This window comes from Eubalaena glacialis, chromosome X (genome assembly GCF_028564815.1).
Source record: "Eubalaena glacialis isolate mEubGla1 chromosome X, mEubGla1.1.hap2.+ XY, whole genome shotgun sequence".
In the NCBI taxonomy this organism is placed as follows: domain Eukaryota; kingdom Metazoa; phylum Chordata; class Mammalia; order Artiodactyla; family Balaenidae; genus Eubalaena; species Eubalaena glacialis.
The window spans coordinates 24,716,905-24,730,304 of record NC_083736.1 but is presented as its reverse complement, the minus strand read 5'-3'; the positions used below and the strand labels follow the sequence as shown (position 1 = coordinate 24,730,304).

Here is a 13,400-nt window from a genome sequence, read left to right as displayed (position 1 = left end):
TTTATTCCTAGGTATTTTATTCTTTTTGTTGCAATGGTAAATGGGAGTGTTTCCTTAATTTCTCTTTCAGATTTTTCATCATTAGTGTATAGGAATGCAAGAGATTTCTGTGCATTAATTTTGTATCCTGCAACTTTACCAGATTCATTGATTAGCTCTAGTAGTTTTCTGGTGGCATCTTTAGGATTCTCTATGAATAGTATCATGTCGTCTGCAAACAGTGACAGTTTTACTTCTTCTTTTCCAATTTGTATTCCTTTTATTTCCTTTTCTTCTCTGATTGCCATGGCTAGAAATTCCAAAACTGTGTTGAATAATAGTGGCGAGAGTGGACATCCTTGTCTTGTTCCTGATCTTAGAGGAAATGCTTTCAGTTTTTCACCATTGAGAATGATGTTTGCTGTGGGTTTGTCGTATACGGCCTTTATTATGTTGAGGTAGGTTCCCTCTATGCCCACTTTCTGGAGAGTTTTTAACATAAATGGGTGTTGAATTTTGTCAAAAGCTTTTTCTGCATCTATTGAGATAATCATATGGTTTTTATTCTTCAATTTGTTAATGTGGTGTATCACATTGATTGATTTGCATATATTGAAGAATCCTTGCATCCCTGGGATAAATCCCACTTGATCATGGTGTATGATCCTTTTAATGTGTTGTTGGATTCTGTTTGCTAGTATTTTGTTGAGGATTTTTGCATCTATATTCATCAGTGATATTGGTCTGTAATTTTCTTTTTTCTTGTATCTTTGTCTGGTTTTGGTATCAGGGTGATGGTGGCCTCATAGAATGAGTTTGGGAGTGTTCCTTCCTCCACAATTTTTTGGAAGAGTTTGAGAAGGATGCGTGTTAGCTCTTCTCTAAATGTTTGATAGAATTCGCCTGTGAAGCCATCTGGTCCTGGAGTTTTGTTTGTTGGAAGATTTTTAATCACAGTTTCAATTTCATTACTTGTGATTGGTCAGTTCATATTTTCTATTTCTTCCTGGTTCAGTCTTGGAAGGTTATACCTTTCTAAGAATTTGTCCATTTCTTCCAGGTTGTCCATTTTATTGGCATAGAGTTGCTTGTAGTAGTCTCTTGGGATGCTTTGTATTTCTGCGTTGTCTGTTGTACCTTCTCCTTTTTCATTTCTAATTTTATTGATTTGAGTCCTCTCTCTCTTTTTCTTGATGAGTCTGGCTAATGGTTTATCAATTTTGTTTATCTTCTCAAACAACCAGCTTTTAGTTTTATTGATCTTTGCTATTGTTTTCTTTCTTTCTATTTCAGTTATTTCTGCTCTGATCTTTATGATTTCTTTCCTTCTGCCAACTTTGGGTTTCGTTTGTTCTTCTTTCTCTAGTTCCTTTAGGTGTAAGGTTAGATTGTTTATTTGAGATTTTTCTTGTTTCTTGAGGTAGGCTTGTATAGCTATAAACTTCCCTCTTAGAATTGCTTTTGCTGCATCTCATAGGTTTTGGATCATCGTGTTTTCATTGTCATTTGTCTCTAGGTATTTTTTGATTTCCTCTTTGATTTCTTCAGTGATCTCTTGGTTATTTAGTAACGTATTGTTTAGCCTCCATGTGTTTGTGTTTTTTACATTTTTTTCCTTGTAATTCATTTCTAATCTCATAGCGTTGTGGTCAGAAAAGATACTTGATATGATTTCAATTTTCTTAAATTTACTGAGGCTTGTTTTGTGACCCAAGATGTGATCTATCCTGGAGAATGTTCCATGCGCACTTGAGAAGAACGTGTAATCTGCTGTTTTTGGATGGAATGTCCTATAAATATCAATTAAATCTATCTGGTCTATTGTGTCATTTAAAGCTTCTGTTTCCTTATTTATTTTCATTTTGGATGATGTGTCCATTGGTGTAAGTGAGGTGTTAAAGTCCCCCACTATTATTGTGTTATTGTCGATTTCCTGTTTTATAGCTGTTAGCAGTTGCCTTGTGTATTGAGGTGCTCCTATGTTGGGTGCATATCTATTTATAATTGTTATATCTTCTTCTTGGATTGATCCCTTGATCATTATGTAGTGTCCTTCCTTGTCTCTTGTAACATTCTTTATTTTAAAGTCTATTTTATCTGATATGAGTATAGCTACTCCAGCTTTCTTTTGATTTCCATTTGCATGGAATATCTTTTTCCATCCCCTCACTTTCAGCCTGTATGTGTCCCTATGTCTGAAGTGGGTCTCTTGTAGACAGCATATATATGGGTCTTGCTTATGTATCCATTCAGCCAGCCTGTGTCTTTTGGTGGGAGCATTTTATCCATTCACGTTTAGGGTAATTATCGATATGTATGTTCCTATTACCATTTTCTTAATTGTTTTGGGTTTGTTTTTGTAGGTCCTTTTCTTCTCTTGTGTTTCCCACTTAGAGAAGTTCCTTTAGCATTTGTTGTAGAGCTGGTTTGGTGGTGCTGAATTGTCTTAGCTTTTGCTTGTCTGTAAAGCTTTTGATTTCTCCATCAAATCTGAATGAGATCCTTGCCGGGTAGAGTAATCTTGGCTGTAGGTTCTTCCCTTTCATCACTTTAAATATATCATGCCACTCCCTTCTGGCTTGTAGAGTTTCTGCTGAGAAATCAGGTGGTATCCTTATGGGAGTTCCCTTGTATGTTATTTGTCATTTTTCCCTTGTTGCTTTCAGTAATTTGTCTTTAATTTTTTAATTTGATTACTATGTAGCTCGGCATGTTTCTCCTTGGGTTTATCCTGCCTGGGACTCTCTGTGCTTCCTGGACTTGGGTGGCTATTTCCTTTCCCATGTTAGGGAAGTTTTCGACTATAATCTCTTCAAATATTTTCTCCTTCCTTTCTCTCTTCCTTTCTCTCTCTCTTCTCCTTCTGGGATCCCTATAATGTTAACGTTGTTGCATTTAATGTTGTCCCAGAGGTCTCTTAGGCTGTCTTCATTTCTTTTCATTCTTTTCTCTTTATTCTGTTCCTTGGCAGTGAATTCCACCATTCTGTCTTCCAGGTCACTTATCCATTCTTCTGCCTCAGTTATTCTGCTATTGATTCCTTCTAGTGTAGTTTTCATTTCAGTTATTGTATTGTTCATCTCTGTTTGTTTGTTCTTTAATTCTTCTAGGTCTTTGTTAAACATTTCTTGCATCTTCTCGATCTTTGCCTCCATTCTTTTTCCGAGGTCCTGGATCATCTTCACTCTCATTATTCTGAATTCTTTTTCTGGAAGGTTGCTTATCTCCACTTCATTTAGTTGTTTTTCTGGGGTTTTATGTTGTTACTTCATCTGGTACAAAGTCCTCTGCCTTTTCATTTTGTCTATCTTTCTGTGAATGTGGTTTTCCTTCCACAGGCTGCAGGATTGTAGTTCTTCTTCCTTCTTCTGTCTGCCCTCTCCAAGGCACACCTTTAAATGTTAATGGAATTAAGGCAACAATGTTAAGTTGAAATTAACTGCTGCCTAAAAAATGAAAATTTATATTTTATAATATAAATATATATAGCACTATACTGAAGAAATGAAGATGATTACTATCTCTAAGCAAAAATTGAGCAGATTTTAACTCCAAATTATGCTCATTGCTATTACTTATACAACATGGTTGTAGGGTAATTAGTAAGTAGACAGCTAATGTTATTGCTGGAGATCTAGTTAGAAACAGGAAATAATATGGTCTATCAGGATAGAGATGAAGAGAAGATCCATGAATTATGGAATTTAAAACAAAACTCAAAAGGAGTCTAAGAAGTAACTATTGAAACAGAAGAAAAAGAGGAGAGCATGGCACTGACAGTAAAAGTTTTAAATTTACATGAGGCTAAGAGAACAACATTTCCCTCTTTTCCCCCTCCTTTAAATCCATGCTGTATGAGCAAAAGATTTTAGAGCTTCCAAGGAAGCCAAGCACATAATGGAGAATGTGCTACTGCTAATAGAAACTGCCTATGGATCCAAGAAAGTACTTAAAGTTGTTCTTACCTCTCAGCATTGGGACGATAATAGCTGGTACTCCTGCAATGCACACACAACAGGGTGATGTTTTAAGCTAAGAATAAAAAGTTGTAAATATCCACACATTCTAACATTCTCTAAATAGGGCGATCATACACATCACTCATTGCCCGTTAAAGTTCTGAGTTATATCTGTTTTATCCAAGCTTGTGGAAGATTGCATTAATGTCCCAATTCTTCACCCTTCTTTTTACCCACATCCTTTGCTTTGCAATTTTGCTATGATCCTCACTCTAGGTGGGACATACTTTCCCATCCCCCAACCCTAGTCTTGGCTATGGACTTGCTTTGGACAAGACATGACCCAAACAGAAGCTTGAAATGGGCTGGAAATTTTAATATTAGAAAATTTGGGTTCTTTCAATACCTAATTATTGATGGAAAAGCTGTAGTTTCTACCTGACATTTAACCCAGAGTTGGGGAAGGAATGTTTGACAGAACATGAAGGAAAACATGTGGCTTATTCAATAAAATAAGTTTTTCATGCAGTTAAAAGCCTAAACAGGAGAATATTGCTTCCTTGGTCACCATCAATAAGAACAAAACTGTCTGAAAGAATGGGATTAGGGCAGCAGGGGAAATGCCAGATGTATCTTGTAAATTAGAAATATGTCCTGTTAAAACTACCTATCTATTCCATAAGAGGACTGGAAATAAATTTCAAATTCAATGTTTTATGCCCAGTGCTTGATATACGGCCTGTACATAGGGGTTGTTATATAACAATGTGAGGAATAAATAAATGGATTATTGGAAGTCATCCTAGAAACAATGTGTATTCATTTATGTATTTATTCAATAAGTTATTGTTGAGAAACTACTATGTATCGTGCCTTATGGCAGGTGCCAGGCAGTGAGAAAAATAAACAGTAAGAAAAATAAACAGATAAATCACAGCCCTCATACAGCTGATAGTCTGGTCGCAAAAAAATTTTAAAAATTAAAAAAAATAAAAACACAACAGAATAAATGAAGTACAAAATAGTCAGATGATGCTAAGTGCTATGGAGAAAAGATACATCAAAGAAAACGGATGGATAACTTGAGATGGAGGTCTCTGCAGTTTTATAGAGGTGGTTAGGGAGGGTCCCACTGGAAAAAAAAAGAGCATTTGGGGGAATTCCCTGGCAGTCCAGTGGTTAGGACTTGGCACTTTCACTGCTGGGGCCCAGAGTTCAATCCCTGGTTGGGGAGTTAAGATCTCACAAGCTGCGAGGCATGGCCAAAAAAAAAAGTTTGTGGGGAGTCCAGTGGGCCAATAACCTGGAAGTCCAACTGATACATAAAAGATAAGTAAACTTCCACTTTATTAAAAAAAAAAAAAAAGAGCATTTGAATAAATTTTTGAATGAGGTGAAGGTATAAGTCATGTAGATATTGAGAAATAGTGTTCCAGGTAGAAGAAAGGGCAGGTACAAAGGCCCTGAGGCAGGAGTGTGCCTGATGTGCTTCAGATATAGCACAGTGGCTAGTGTGGCTGGGGCAGAATAAAGGAGAGAGAGACTACCAAGTGAAGAGCTCACATACGTCAAGGGGGCCAGGTCTTACTGGGCCTTATAAACCGTAGATAGAACTTGGGCTTTTATTCTGAGTGAGGTGGAAACAGGTTGATTTGGTGCAGAAGAGTGGGAGGAAACAACATATTTTAAATGAATCCTCTCTGGCTATTGTGTTGAGAATATACTAGTTGGGGGAAAAGACAGAAGCTGGGGGAGAAGACTGTTACAGATTTCCAAATCAGAGATGATGGTGGCCAAAAAGGACAACACTCCACTAAATAAGTTACAAGGAGAACTTGTAGGGAACAAGCATGTGTGTTTTTCACTAATGATTTTGATGTTGAAAATTTTAGAGCAGGTACATTTGAATAATTGTATTTTAATGCTATTTCATAAAATTAAAAACAACCTTGCTTTTCCCACTATGACATGTTCTCTCCTCTTATAGATAGAATATTTAGCTATCTAAATGTTCTATACGTATACATGTGGTTTGAGTTACCTATAACTAAAATTAAGAAATGTGTGACTCATTTCTTTATTCTCTTCTAAAATAACTCTGAGAAATATAAAATTTAAGCCCTTAGTTGCCATAAAATGTGGATGAGTTACAAGATCCTTACCTAAAATTATTTTCAGGGCGGAGCCATCAAGACCTACTTCTTAGTACCCTAAAGTCGTGGGGAGGAAGCATGACAGAGACAGGCATCCAAAACAGAAGAGGAATCCAGAGTTTTAAGATTGTCTATCCATTTTGATTTTTGATGCCAAAAGCTCAGCTTCTCTGTGCCGAATCGAATCTCGGAGACAGAGTTTGGGGTGAAGTAGAAAAGTATAGCTTTATTACTTTGCCAGGCAAAGGGGGACACAGCAGACTCCTGCCTCGAAAAACTATATGTCCCAACCCAGTAGGATTTGATAAGGAGTTTTATAGCAGTGCTTCCCAAGGGTGGGGTTGCTGACAAGATTAGGATGTGCGCAGGACCTGCACTCCTCTAATCTGGTCTCAGGTAGTCTTCTTGATGAGCTTCGCTGGTCCCTTTAATCTGGCCTCAGGTGGTTTCTTGGCTGCTCCTCCCTTGATTAGCAACTGTTCAAATCTGCCCCTTGGAACTCAGGGAAGGTCATGGAGGCTGGAGTCTTGTCTACAAGAAATGGGGGACAAGAAAAGAGGCCTCCGTGCCTGGGAGCCTCACAGGGCCCCACTCGGTTTCACTTGGTTTCATTTTGAACTGGCCTCAAGTGATTTTCCTTCCTCCACCCCCCAACCCCGCCCTAAGAAAGGAGTAACATCAAATAGCAGTGATAGTTGGGATAAAAATCACATTGTCATTGTAGACCAAAAAAAAAAACGCACAACCTAAAAGCTGAGAATTATGTTTTATTCGGTGGACTTTCTGTGGACTTAAACCTGGGAAGCAGCATCTCAGATAGCTCTGAGGGACTGCTCCAAAGAGGTAAGGAAGAAGCCAGGAGATATAGGAGTTTTGTGACAAAAACCAGGTAGTAGTCAGAACATCAAAAGATTACCTTTAATTAAAGAAAACCAGAGGTCTCAAGTTAAGGGATTTGGTGCTTTTCTATGTATGGGAAGTTGCTAGAGTCTGGGCTCATTGAAATCATTCCTTTGATATGCACCTTAACTATCTAGGGTCAGTATCCTGCTTTTCTCCATCCTAAATCCCTCAGGGTGCACAGTTGGGGGTGGCTGCAGTGGCTGCTGGCTTGATGGCACAACATCCTTTGTTTACTGATATGGCAGGTGATATTCTTCATCCACATTTTAAACATCTGCTGTAACAATTTAGGCATAGCCTAAGAGAAAGCATTGCATATTGGGAACAGTAAAGTGGAGAGTCAGAACTATACAGGCCTACTTTCAAATCCTAGCATCATCACTTACTGCAGAGGTCTGAACCAAATGTTTGATTCAGTTTTGGAGTTTCAAGTTTTTTTCCTCTCTAATATGGTAGAAATAATACCTTCCTCAGGCCATTATTGTACGAGGATTAAATAAAAAATAAATAATGCCTGTAAAAGGGACTTACACAGCTCCTAGAATATGGCATTTGTTTATTCACATTACCCTGCTCTCTGTAAAACAACAAAACACCAAAAAAATAATAATCTTAAATAGGTAGAACTACTGAAACAAAAAAAGAGCATTGTTCTACCTCCCAAACCAAATAAGACAGGAACTGAAAAATCTACTGCAGAAATAGCAATAAGAAATTCGGACTTGAGGCTCTTTTAGACTGTAAAGAGATTCTAGTTAACCTAATTAAGATAAATGGACCTTAATTGGCCTAAGGGAAACTGCCTGTGATAAAATTGCGAGAACACATAGATTTGTGCTGAATGCTTCTCAGAGAATGGAACTGAGGGCATATTCAGACACTTGACAGTATTATAATTGATTCTAGTAGAAACTTTAGTATAACCACAGCAGAGAAAAAAATTGGACCATTAGCATGCATGTCATTATTGTTATTATATATTTGCATATTCTCTTTTATTGAAATAAGATGGGAGCTTTTAACTAGACCACATGTCAAATTTTGTATTAGTCATTTATGAGTTCTTATGTTTAAGTATTATTTATAATTTGTAAATGTTTCTAAACCAGCAGTATCCTGGCACTGATTTAAATTTTCTCATGAAATGATTGTCATTTGCATTCAATTCCCAAAGAGCCCTGACTGTACTGTCCCAGGGAATATTCTTGTACAGTAACCTCCTGGAGGCTACATTGCAAGAGAGGTGTGTGGAAGAGTTTTTCTGTGCTCTACTTGAGAATGGTCGCACATCTCCAATGCTATGTAAAATGAAGTGATTTTTACAAATAGGACTCTTCAAGTCCAAGTGTGCTTGATGCGGCCCAATTCTCAGTTTCTCCTTTGCAATAACAGGGTTAATGTTTTGGAAAAAAAAAATTGTTTTTTAAGAAAACTGCAGAAGTTGCTGCTACATCAAAAATCAACTTGGTTACTATTAAAATTATATTTAACAGAATTGCCATATACAAGCTTCTATTTTTCCACTGGCTATACACAGATGTGGATCTAAAGGAGGAAGTGCGTGACTTTCATCTTCTCTTGATAATTTTATGTTGATTACAAATTATACAGATGGAAGGAATGTAAAATAAAGTGTAATGAAGGCCAAGAAAAGCAGGGGATAGCATACTTCAATCGCTGAGAAAACCAATTTTGTAATCAGAAAGACATGTGTTCAGAGTTCCTCAACTTATTAGCCATATGATCTTTGGCAATTTATTTAACTTCTCTAAGTTTGTTTTCTGAAGGACACTTAGTACTCTTATTTCACTAGGTTATTATTAAAATTAAGTAAGAAAATATATAAAAGTTCTTGTCACAGTGTCTTGAACATAAGCGCTAAATTATTATATTTGGTCAATGATATTATTACCTTTCTTTATAATAATAAGCAGTCAAGTTATCATTCCTTAGTTATTGTGGTTGCTATTACTACCATAATTATTAAGAAAAGAAATAAAACAATTGATCTGTGGTGTTCAATACTCACTTTTGGCTAATTTCAACTGAGTTTCCCTCTGGCCCACTCCTTCCCTAGCAATAAGGAGTGTGGTTATAGAATTGGGAAAATTTGAGGAAATGTTTTCCCTGTTGTGCTGAAAGATAGAGCTTTAGCCTTAGCTGAACAGAGTAAAGGAGTTGCCAACTCCCTCTTAGAACAATATCCTCTCCCAAGGATGGGTAAGTTAGTGATACCGACATTGGCTAAGCCTTTTAGAGAAGGCCTACCTACAGATCTCTAATCATTGGTAATGGTCTACAGTACACTTGTTCCTGCTTCTTTGGGGAGAGGGGCAGAGTTGGGGGGAGCAGGGCTTGTGCGGGGAAGTGTTTTTCTTTGACACACGGTGTTCGGTGTTGACTTGCTCAGGACATAAGTGATTAAGCTTTCTTTTGTCTAGGGTCCTAAGTCTCCATCCCCACACACTTGATGAGTGAAAATGTTTCTCGGGGACAAAACCTTTTATGGAAAGAGCAGTGCCGTTTGCTCGCATTCCTAAGCCTCCATTGGTGGCTTGGTGGCATCTCGCCTTAAGTGTAGAACGTTCCTTTTGGGTAGAATCCTGTGGGAATCATAAGAATCTTGACATAATAGAGGCTTTCCTAGACAGCCGCGAGCAGGCTCAGCGACTCACTGCTTCAATTGCAACGTGGAAGGAGGGGCTCAAGGGATGGAAGTGAGAGGTAGTGGGACTCCAGGGAAACCCTATTGAAATGAGGAGCTGCCGGGGTCCCTGTGGCCACTATTTATCCGCCTTGTTCTATCATGATTTTCCCCACTAGCCACCTCAGCTACCGTCGCTGCCACCACAGAGCCAGCCGTCATTGAGTGGGGGCATGACAGAAGCGGGGACCCGCACCAAGACCAGTGCTGGGGTGTCGAGACCCGAGGTCGCCACGGTGGACAACCAGTGCTATGTAAAAGTCTATACCCTGAATGATGACCAACAATGGGTCTTTCTAGGCACAGGGCTCATCTCATCCACTTATGAGGAGTGGGCCCAGTGCGTGCTTCTGCTAGTTAGATCTGAGTCCAACGGCTTGCTGATCTTGGAGTCAAAGATAAATCCAGACACGTCCTATCACAAAGAAGGAAAGTTAATTATTTGGTTTGAGGGTGAGAACCATGGTACAGCGATACGTTTCCAGGACACGGCAAGTTGTCATGAGGTCTGGAAAGACATTTGCCAGGTTCAAGGTAAAGTCCCGTGTGCCGAAATCATACATGACGTCGTGGGTGAATCAGAAGAGGAAGAGTGTGATGACTCGCCAAACACCGCTGAACTGCTCGACCTGCCAAACTGCGAACTCGGTAAACTTGGACAGATTGCTGACTTAGTTACCTTGGGTCTCACCTCATCTATGGGTAAAGAAAGCCTGGCTCTGGTCTTGGAAAGGGAGGACTATATTAAAAAACTACTGCAGTTGTTCCACACTTGTGAGAACCTAGAGGATACTGAAGGCTTACACCATTTGCATGAAATTATTAAAGGAATCTTATTCCTCAACAAGACATCTCTGTTTGAGATCCTGTTTTCTGAAGAGTGTATCATGGATGTGGTGGGATGCCTTGAATATGACCCTGCTTTGGCTCAGCCAAAAAGGCATAGGGAATTCTTAACCCAAAATGCAAAGTTCAGGGAAGTTATGCCAATAACAGACTGTGAACTTCGACAAAAAATACATCAGACGTACAGGGTACAGTACATTCACGACATCTTTTTGCCTACACCATCCAAGTTTCAAGAGGATGTTCTTTCTAGTCTTACACGTTTTATTTTTTTTAACAAGGTTAAGATAGTCAACATAGTTCAGGAAGATGACAAGTATTTGGCTGAAGTTTTTGCCCAGATAAGGGATAAGGCCACAGATGATGATAAACGGCGTGACCTGGTATTTTTTTTAAAGGAATTCTGTGCATTTTCTCAGCTATTACATCATGAAAGCAGGTGTGCACTATTCACAACACTGACAGAATTGGGAATTCTTCCTGCTCTTAAAATTGTAATGGGCATGGATGATTTGCAAATAAGGTCAGTTGCTACTGATATACTTGCTGATCTAGTGAAGTATACTCCATCCATGTTCCAAAGATTTATAATGGAAGAAGCCCAGCAAAGTGAAGATGGCAAACTTTTCATTAATTTAATAATTGAACAAATGATCTGTGATACTGACCCTGAGCTAGGAGGTGCTGTTCATTTAATGGGACTTCTTTGTGCTCTACTTGATCCAGACCACATGCTGGCAACGCATAGAAAATGTAAAAGAAGTGAATTTCTAGATTTCTTCTATAAACGTTGTATACATAACTTCATAGCACCACTTTTGTCAACTACTTCAGAAGATATATGTGAAGAGGATAATATAGTTGGATCTGACAAAAACAACAAAAATTGCCTCAATAATTACCAAACAGCACAGCTGCTTGCCTTAATTTTAGAGCTGCTCACATTTTGTGTGCAACATCACACATATTACATAAAAACCTATATTTTGAGAAAAGACTTGCTAAGAAGAGTCTTGATCTTGATGAATTCAAAGCACACTTTCCTGGTCTTGTGTGCTCTTCGCTTTATGAGAAGGATGATTGACCTTAAAGATGAACTTTATAATTTTTACATCATCGAGGGAAACCTTTTTAAGCCAGTTGTAAATGCCCTTCTGGATAATGGAACTCGGTACAATATGTTGAATTCAGCTATTATTGAGCTGTTTGAATACATAAGAGTGGAAAATATCAAGTCTCTTGTTGCACATATAGTTGAAGAGTTTTATGAAACACTTGAGTCAATTGAATACGTTCAGACATTCAAAGGATTGAAGATTGAATATGAACAAGAGAAAGACCGGCAGAATCAAGTATGGAAGAATTTGTATTCTATAGTGCATAGTAAGGTATTTTGCAGAGGTGCCAGTGTCTTGGAGGAGAAGGAAGAAATGAGTTCTAAAGAAAATATAGAGGAAGGAAAAGCAGGTATGCCATCATCAGAAAGTGATTTTCAAGATCATTATGATAAATTTGTGGAGACTAAAAAAGCAAAAGAAAATGAAGACAAGGTAGATCTTCCCCAAAAAACATCTTTTGGTGGCTTCAGATTTACTTCATTCCATTCTGCTAGTGATGCTAGTGGAGCAGGTAACCCAAACGGTAGCAGCATGGTGGGCTTAGTGGATTATTCAGCTGACGAAGAAGAAGATAAAGAAGGTGAAACACCCCCCAGGAAAAAACTATATCTTAGCTCATAAAGTCTTAAGGGAAAACCCTCAACATTACTAAACTGTACATTACTAAAATTTTGTATACATCAAAACATTAATAAAATTCTGTAACATTAGCTGAAACATCTGAATCCAAAGCTTTCTCATGTGAACTTACAACTATTCAATAAGTAGCAAAGATGCTCAGTGTTATCATCTAGGAGAATTTATTTCTGTAAAAACCAAACTTCCTAGAATTAAAACAAAGAAAGAAAAGAAAAAAGCTAACCAGAACCTGAGCGATAACTTCTTAGCAAGAAAAAAAGTCTTGTTTGAGGGGAGAAAACAGGTTGATAATCTAATATTAATGTAGTTCTGTTTCAGGGGTATATATTAGAAACAACTGTTAACAGTATAACATTATTTGCCCAGTGGTTCTGGCTATGGTTTTCTTTTTTCAGTTGCCTTCTTTGAAATAAAATTTACATTCATGTTTATGTGGAAAGCAAAGTCAACTGTAATAAAAAATAAAGTTAAGCTATTCACATTTCTGTGAAGATTTGACAAAAATTCCCCCTTTTGAGTAATTGGAGGGAAATAACTTTTGGTATGTATTTTCATGAATAAAAAAGGAAGCTGGATTCAAAATGTGCTGTTCTTAGCATAATTTTTTGTTTGTTTAGATGAGATGCGAAGAATCGGTCCAGTAGTATTCTAAAATAGTGTTCTCTAAGACCTTGGGAGTGGGTAGAAAAGAATACTTTCAACTGCCTAAATTGTGAAAGATACTTGGAAGTCATTTCCTGATTCATTAATAAAGTTGTGTCTGTCTCCAGAGCAGTGGGTAACTTTTAAAGTGTAATTTACAGAGACTAACAATTTACAAAAAATAGTGCTGAATGAAGTGGCACTTAATATGTAGAAACCATTTTGGACGGTTTTTTAAGAAAAAGTTACTTAAGTGTCAAAGTACACACACAGTACATGAAGTTTTTTTCTATAAACAAAGAGGAGTAATATGAAAGGTGCTTTATTAAAGAGTGAATGCAAGTGAATTTCTAATAATAAGTTGTAACAAAGAATTAAGTGGTTTTATTTTTAGAGGAGGAAGTTAACTGGGTCCATTTTTCCTGGAATTGCTTAAATTAAAGCAGTTTCTCCCACT

At 37.6% G+C, this 13,400-nt stretch overlaps 1 protein-coding gene across 1 annotated transcript in view; it reads left to right on the top strand.

Annotated features, from left to right (window-relative positions):
• LOC133081730 (serine/threonine-protein phosphatase 4 regulatory subunit 3B-like) overlaps positions 1-12,283 on the top strand; it is a 69,287-nt gene extending 57,004 nt beyond the window's left edge. Inside the window, exons 2-3 of the mRNA XM_061178113.1 lie at positions 9,818-11,438; positions 11,598-12,283. Of these exons, the coding sequence (XP_061034096.1) occupies positions 9,818-11,438; positions 11,598-12,283 (2,307 nt within the window). The remainder of the gene's footprint in view (positions 1-9,817; positions 11,439-11,597) is intronic.
• Positions 12,284-13,400: the final 1,117 nt, after the last annotated feature.